An 8,065-nucleotide genomic window follows, 5' to 3' on the forward strand; every position below is an offset into this window, starting at 1 on the left:
GGTAGTTAACTTCAGGGCCCGTAGGATTAGTCGAGGTGCATGTAAACTGACCCGGACATCCACGTTAATAAAAAAAAGATATAATATAAATATTTTTTATTACAATATTATTTAAAATTAAATTAAATCAATTCTAAAATTATATAATCTGAATATTTAATTTTTAAGTGAATTGATTTTCAGGATAAACAAGTAAAAATTATCTAGATATAAAAGATGAATTTAAGAGATGATTTTTTGTAGGTCGTTCAGAGACGACACATTACTTTTAAATGCATGGCGATTGATCAGTCTTGTTCTGTAGCTTACCTTTTCCAAGACGACTATTCATAGCTAATCATGATTACGTTGAAAAATTCCTTACTTGTGAAATGAGAGAGTCAGCTTTATTTGTTTAGAAAATAGTGCAGGATTGGCTTGTCTGTCGAATAAAAGCAATTTTATATTCATTATAATGCGTTGTAGGGAGTTGAGCTCGAATCATAGCCTCACAAATTTTGATCTCATCCCTTAACTAATGAGCTACCATTTTGAGTTGAAATACCTAATTATCATAGCCCATTTCTCTTCGCCTTGCTATATATTATTTTGATCACATTGTGTGTGTGAACAAAACTCGAATATACACGCTCCATGGAGTTCTTCTGCTTCATCTCAATTGCCGCGTGTGCATGTGTGGCGCCAGAAGACATACATAGGCTTTTTAGAACATGCAAATTGCCCACCGTACCCCATAAGACCACCCTTTAATTGTTCCCTTTCATGTTTCTTCCATGCAAATGATGATTTTCCTTCATAATGCACTACACAAATCACCTTTAATCGAATTTGAGATATCTAATCTCGACCCCATTTTCTTCTTATGACCTGAACTGATCTCAAGGGGAAAAAATATATAGTTTTTTTTTAACTCATGTAATCGTCAAGGATTCTGAAATGGCGTATGCATGACAATGAATTAGTTCTAGATAAGAGGAAAAAGGAATCTATAAATTTATTTAATGATGCTTTATCCAATAAGATTGACATGGAACATCTTAATTTTAAATGTCAATGGTGGATTAATTACCTAGATTTTTAATTTGTGGCGTCCTTTGAATTTTTCTAGTCAGATATTCGGGAGGTGACTTGCATGATCCTCTAACATTGTTTTAATTTGTTATTTTAAGCGAAATCAAACATTATAAATTAAACCCCATACACCAAGGTTAGAAGACAACCTCAAATTAATCTCTTGAACAAGCCAAAAATGTTAAGGTCTAAAATGTTCGCATTGCTTTCAGTGTTTCTCCTATCCATCTCATGGGAGGCGACTTCAGATTTAGATCATGAAAATTTTCTCCATTGTCTTTTAAACCATTCCCAACCCTCTTACCCAATCTCCACAGCAATTTACACTCCGAACAATGAGTCATACTCATCTGTCTTGCAATCTTATATTCGAAATCTTCGGTTCAACATGTCCACAACCCCGAAACCACTTCTTATTCTCACTGCATTGCATGAATCTCATGTGCAAGCTGCCATCAGTTGTGCTCGTGAACATAACTTGCAAATGAAAATTCGAAGTGGGGGTCATGACTATGAAGGTGTTTCTTATGTGTCAGATGTCCCATTCTTTGTCCTCGACATGTTCAACCTTCGATCAATTGATGTTGATGTAGCTAGTGAGACTGCTTGGATTCAAGTCGGAGCAACCCTAGGCGAAGTTTACTATAGAGTTTCTGAGAAAAGCAAAGCACATGGTTTTCCAGCTGGTGTTTGCCCTACAGTTGGTGTTGGTGGTCACTTCGGTGGTGGTGGATATGGCAACATGATGAGAAAATATGGCCTTTCCGTCGACAACATCATTGATGCGAAAATGGTTGATGTTAATGGAAGACTTCTTGACAGAAAATCTATGGGAGAAGATTTATTCTGGGCTATAACAGGTGGAGGAGGATCAAGCTTTGGAGTTGTTCTGGCATATAAAATTAACATCGTTCGTGTTCCTGAAGTTGTCACTGTTTTTCGGGTTCGAAGAACAGTCGACCAAAATGCAACAGATATTGTTGAACAGTGGCAACAAGTTGCATACAATATTGACGATGACCTTTTCATTAGACTTACCATGGACGTCGTAAACAGTACTACTCGAATCGGTGAAAAGACGGTGAGGACTACATTCCGAGCATTGTTTCTTGGAGACTCTGAAAGACTCCTTTCTATCACGAATGCAAGCTTCCCTAAACTGGGTTTGCTTCGGTCAGACTGCATCGAAATGAGTTGGCTTGAATCAGTCCTTTTCTGGACAGATTTCCCTCTTGGGACACCAACTGATGCTTTGCTAAGTAGAACTCCACAATCACTGGTTCACTTGAAAAGGAAATCAGATTATGTACAAAAGCCAATCCCAAGGGATGGTTTGGAGGGGATTTGGAAGAAAATGATTGAGCTACAAGTGCCGCAGCTTACTTTCAATCCTTATGGAGGAAAAATGTGGGAGATTCCAGCAACTGAAAGACCTTTCCCACATAGAGCTGGGAACTTATGGAAGATTCAGTATGCAACAAATTGGAATGAAGGCGGTCAAGAAGAAGCAAATTATTACATAGATTTGACAAGGCAACTCTATAGTTACATGACTCCCTTCGTGTCCAAGAATCCTAGGCAAGCATTCCTTAACTATAGAGACCTCGACTTGGGTATCAATCACAACGGCAAGGAAAGCTACTTGGAAGGAAGAGTTTATGGAATCAAGTATTTTCAGGTGAATTTCAACAGGTTGGTTAAAATCAAGACTAAGGTTGATCCAGGTAATTTCTTTAGGAATGAACAAAGTATCCCTACTTTTCCATATAGGAAGAAGTAGAAATATTTATTTTGTTTGTTGGACCTACGTGATTGTGCAGCAAACCAACAGCAAAAAAAAAAAGAAAAAAAAAGAGAGGATAGCCTGTTCTTTTTTTAAAATAAAATATTGTTATGTAATTCAAGAATATTATAAATAATGTGATTAATTTGATGTGACTTGATTGATTTAGTAAGACTAAATAGAACATAATTTAAATAAAAGCGAATTCAAGGGAACATCATTTATTTTATAAATATTGAGACTATAAAATATTGAATTTATCAGGGTTAATTTGCTAAATCCGTGATTCGGGTTATGAAACTATGATAACCCTATAAAAAGCAAATTGAAATAAATTATAAAGACGAATTTTCAACCAACTCAATATTAAAAGATAAAAATAAAAAAAAATTAAATTCAAAAGGAAGGAAAAAAAATAACCCGAGTTAATTCAAGTTCTCCTTCCAAACTCGTAATCTTGATCATGAGACCAGAATAACTCCATAAAAAAATTAAAAAAACAATTATGAAGATCATTTCTTAATTAATCTAACGTTAAAGAATAAAATTAAAAAAAATAGCCAAAAAAAGATTCAAGTCAATTGAGAATAAACTAAAAAATACATTATCTAAGTTATAAGAACGATATAACTCCATCAAAACAAATCAAAATAAATTATGAAACTCAATCTTTAAAAAACCCAAGATAAAATTAAAAAAAAAAATCAAAACCTTCTAGTTAAAAACAAATAAAAAAAATGTTTAAAGACAGAAAATGAAAATAAAAATAAAAATTGGGTGACTGTCGATTTCTACAATATTAGTTTTCTACCTATGACAGCAATCGATCCAATTTCTTCATTATAGTTTTCTTTCGGCCCAGCTATTAAAAGTGAGACCGGCCCAATATTAGACTCCAAATCTATGATCATTTCCGGGTCCACCTTAGAAGGTCCCTAAGGTTTTGTTCTTGAACCAAAGCCCAAATTAACACAGCCGAAATGGGGTCTAGAAAAACCTAAATCCAAGACCTTAAAACTCTATATTAGCAAGAACTAAATTAAAAAAGATTTCGTAACATGGTACTCAAATTTTCTCACTCAAACTTCCAACAAGATTTCGTCCTCAAATTAAAAAAGCAATATTAATTCCCCATCCACTCCAGAATAATTGAGCAGGACCCACACTTTAGCAGGAGACAAGAGAGAGCCAACAAGGAGAAAGAGCACCAGAAATATTAATATTGCTGAGGGCAGACGCAAAATATTAATATTAAAAAAAAAGATTTAAAATTTAAAACTGTGTGATGCAACAAAGAAAAAACTATCTTGCTAATCTAGAGTTATTTGAAAATTAATGTTTTTGAATATTAATGTTTTTGAAGAGTTCCAATTTGAAGAGTTCCAATTTGGTCCTCAAATAGGAATCTTCTCAGGGTTATAAAGATTTATTTTCATCAAGTGGGTCCTTAATTTCTCGCACAAATCAATAAGAGTTGAGAAAATCGGTCGAAATTTCATACACATATGGCATTGTTGGTCTTGAAAACCATTTATTTGAAAATATTATTAAATATACGATCAAGTGTGTTGAGATCCACAATGGATGAATGCAGGGGTGAATAAGATAATGGCCAAAAGATTTGGCAGAAATTCAAGAATCTTGATGCGGTTGGGGGCAATAATTTGAAGTTTGTCTTTATTTCCTTTAAGTCTATTTTTAATACTATAATTTGGTTGAGTACTATTTTATTGTTCAAAAGTTGGAATACTATCCTTCCAAATATCTATTGTAATTATAAATTTCTATACAAGATATATATATTAAGCCGGATGTCTTAATAAATATAGCATGAAATTGTAACTTTTCTTTTATTAATGTGATTTAGTTGATTTAACCATCTATTTTTCGACAATTTTAAGAATGCCCATCCTGTGAGTCTAATACATTTTAAAAAAAAATCAATGAATTTCACTAAAAAATAAACAAATCTCTTATTTCCTTGCAGTTGTACATTGAGTTTGAGGAAGGAAAAAGATGTGAAAAATTAATTGCCTAATAGCGGAGTGTAGGACCACTAGCTAGTATTGTTTTATAAACCCGATTTATTAAGTATTACCCTTGATTCTTCTTAATTTCAGCATAATATCATTAAAATTTCACTTTCTAATTAAGAAATACTCTTGGAAAAATAAATGTTGAATAAGACCTTCGTGGTCAATAACTGCTCCATTCCTGATAGAGTTGTAGGCTCTATGTCAAGCTGACAAACGACTGGCCTCTAACTTATATATGTAGAAATAATTAAATTGTGATATTTTTATGCATAAATATCAAATAACAAAGGGTTGGACAGACCATGTGAGGTGCCATTTAGTCTAATAACTTAATTAATTACTTGTGGGTTCGGTCTATTGAAATTGATGAATATTATTATATATAATTAAAAAGCAAATGCAGGCACACGGTTTAAAAGTATATCTGCATCACCTAGAACAAGTTAATACGACAGGAAAATTATAAGGACAATTGCTTACTATCAAGGTAGGGTCGGTATTTATTTCCTTTTCTTTTGAGAGTAATAGCATAACTATAAAACGTGGACTAGACTGTCAATCAATTCAAGTTATAATATAAATAAGATGACATGCTTGCATGATTTAATTTATTTATAATGACTTATAAGTATAATTATCAAACAATTTAATATTAAAAAAATAAAATTAATAAAAATAATTAATTAATTGTGGGTTTGGTCTTCTGAAAATTGATGAATATTCAAGTGTGTGTGTGTGTAATTGAAAAGCAAATGGAGGCAGGCGTTTTAAGAGTACGTCTATATCACCTAGAAGAGGTTAATACAACAGGAAAATTATAAGGTAAATTTGCTTACCATCAAAGTAGGGTCGGTATTTATTTCTCTTTCTTTTGAGAGTAATAGCCTAACAATATTGACGATGACCTTTTCATTAGACTTACCATGGACGTCGTAAACAGTACTACTATCGGTGAAAAGACGGTGAGGACTACATTCCGAGCATTGTTTCTCGGAGACTCTGAAAGACTCCTTTCTATCACGAATGCAAGTTTCCCTAAACTGGGTTTGCTTCGGTCAGACTGCATCGAAATGAGTTGGCTTGAATCAGTCCTTTTCTGGACAGATTTCCCTCTTGGGACACCAACTGATGCTTTGCTAAGTAGAACACCACAATCACTGGTTCACTTGAAAAGGAAATCAGATTATGTACAAAAGCCAATCCCAAGGGATGGTTTGGAGGGGATTTGGAAGAAAATGATTGAGCTCCAAGTGCCGAAGCTTACTTTCAATCCTTATGGAGGAAAAATGTGGGAGATTCCAGCAACTCAAAGACCTTTTCCACATAGAGCTGGGAACTTATGGCAGATTCAGTATGCAACAAATTGGAATGAAGGTGGTCAAGAAGAAGCAAATTATTACATAGATTTGACAAGGCAACTCTATAGTTACATGACTCCCTTCGTGTCCAAGAATCCTAGGCAAGCATTCCTTAACTATAGAGACCTCGACTTGGGTATCAATCACAACGGCAAGGAAAGCTACTTGGAAGGAAGAGTTTATGGAATCAAGTATTTTCAGGAGAATTTCAACAGGTTGGTTAAAATCAAGACTAAGGTTGATCCAGGTAATTTCTTTAGGAATGAACAAAGTATCCCTACTTTTCCATATAGGAAAAAGTAGAAATATTTATTTTGTTTGTTGGACCTACGTGATTGTGAAGCAAACCAACAGAAAAAAAAAAAAAGGATAGTCTGTTCTTTTTTTAAAATAAAATATTGTTATGTAATTCAAGAATATTATAAATAATGTGGTTAATTTGATGTGACTTGATTGTAGAACTCACAGTAACAATATAATTTAAATAAAAATGAATTCAAGGGCACATCATTTATTTTTTAAATATTGATACCATAAAATATTGAATTTATTAGGGTTAACTTGCTAAATCCGCGATTTGGGTCATGAAACCATGATAACCCCATAAAAAGCAAATTGAAATAAATTATAAAGACAAATTTTCAACCAACTCAATATTAAAGGATAAAAAAAAATTCAATTCAGAAAGAAGGAAAAAAGAATAACCCGAGTTAATTTAAGTTCTCCTTCCAAACTCGTAATCTTAATCATGAGACTGGGATAACTCTATAAAAAAATTAAAAAAATAATTATGAAGATCATTTTTCAATTAATCTAATGTTAAAGAATAAAATTAAAAAAAAATAAAAAATAGCCAAAAAAGATTCAAGTCAATTGAGAATAAACTAAAAAATTCACTATCTAAGTTATAAGAACGAGATAACCTAATAAAAATAAATCAAGGGCTGAAATTTTTCTCTAGTGTAGACAAGATTGCCCTCTTCCACCGCCTATAAATAGAGGTGGATTTGATGGCTTGAAGGATATGATTATCCTCTCTTTTCTTTCTCTCTCCACAGTGTGTTCAGCCACCACCACACTCATCACCGATCTTCCCACAGGAAGCCAAAACAACCACCAATCGACCACTAAGAGCCACCGTCAGTTTCTCTTTCCTCTCTACAGCCCCTCCCGTTTTCTTCTTCTTCTTTTGCTTCCTCTGCCACCGGCCACCACCTCTGTCACAGCCTCAGCCACCGTCCTCACGTCAGCCCCTCATCGTCTCCACTACCAGTAGTCGCCTTAACTCATCACCAGCTGCAAAGCATACATTGCCAGTCCCTCACTCTCTCTTGCATATTTTCTTCCCCTTCTTTCTTCTTACTCCGCCACCTACAACCACCTCCAACTGCTGGCATCACCACCGCAAGATGTCCTCCATGTTAGACCACCACCGCGCTCGGTAGCCTTCTCCTCCGCCCATCTCCAACTTCTGTAACCACTTGGTTGCATATAGAACATGAACAGTAACTGTTCACGTTCTGCAACACTCTTTGTAATGTATTAATATAATAATATAATAATATATTATATGTTATTATTATATTAAAAAAATAAAAAAAATTCAAAAACCATTTAAAAAATTGTTATTTTTCTCGCATATTTTTCTATCAATTTTGCATAATATCGGGTTGTATATTTACACTGTAAAATACAAATCTGGTATTAAAATACTCAGTTTTCTCTGAAATATTTCAAAAAAATAATAAAAAAAATTCAAAACTTTTTCAAAAAGAAAAAAATATATATTTTGTTGCATACGGCCAAATCCTAAAATT

The 8,065-nt window shown here is 33.6% G+C and overlaps 2 protein-coding genes across 2 annotated transcripts; both read left to right on the forward strand.

Moving 5' to 3' along the window:
- Window positions 1-1,208: 1,208 nt before the first annotated feature.
- Window positions 1,209-3,009, forward strand: LOC112324786 (berberine bridge enzyme-like 8). The gene has a single exon (XM_024589311.2). The coding sequence runs from the start codon at window positions 1,250-1,252 to the stop codon at window positions 2,849-2,851; it is 1,602 nt and encodes a 533-aa protein (XP_024445079.1). The 5' UTR covers window positions 1,209-1,249; the 3' UTR covers window positions 2,852-3,009.
- Window positions 3,010-5,798: 2,789 nt separating this feature from the next.
- LOC18096030 (berberine bridge enzyme-like 8) lies at window positions 5,799-6,696 on the forward strand. Its single transcript, XM_006370712.3, has one exon. The coding sequence runs from the start codon at window positions 5,814-5,816 to the stop codon at window positions 6,549-6,551; it is 738 nt and encodes a 245-aa protein (XP_006370774.2). The 5' UTR covers window positions 5,799-5,813; the 3' UTR covers window positions 6,552-6,696.
- The last annotated feature ends 1,369 nt before the right edge of the window (window positions 6,697-8,065 follow it).

The sequence above is a fragment of the Populus trichocarpa genome, chromosome 1 (assembly GCF_000002775.5).
Source record: "Populus trichocarpa isolate Nisqually-1 chromosome 1, P.trichocarpa_v4.1, whole genome shotgun sequence".
Classification (NCBI taxonomy): domain Eukaryota; kingdom Viridiplantae; phylum Streptophyta; class Magnoliopsida; order Malpighiales; family Salicaceae; genus Populus; species Populus trichocarpa.

What these genes read in the sequence shown, in the direction of transcription:
- LOC18096030 (XM_006370712.3), top strand. Translation starts at nt 5,814, where the DNA reads ATGGACGTCGTAAACAGTACTACTATCGGTGAAAAGACGGTGAGGACT.
- LOC112324786 (XM_024589311.2), top strand. Translation starts at nt 1,250, where the DNA reads ATGTTAAGGTCTAAAATGTTCGCATTGCTTTCAGTGTTTCTCCTATCC.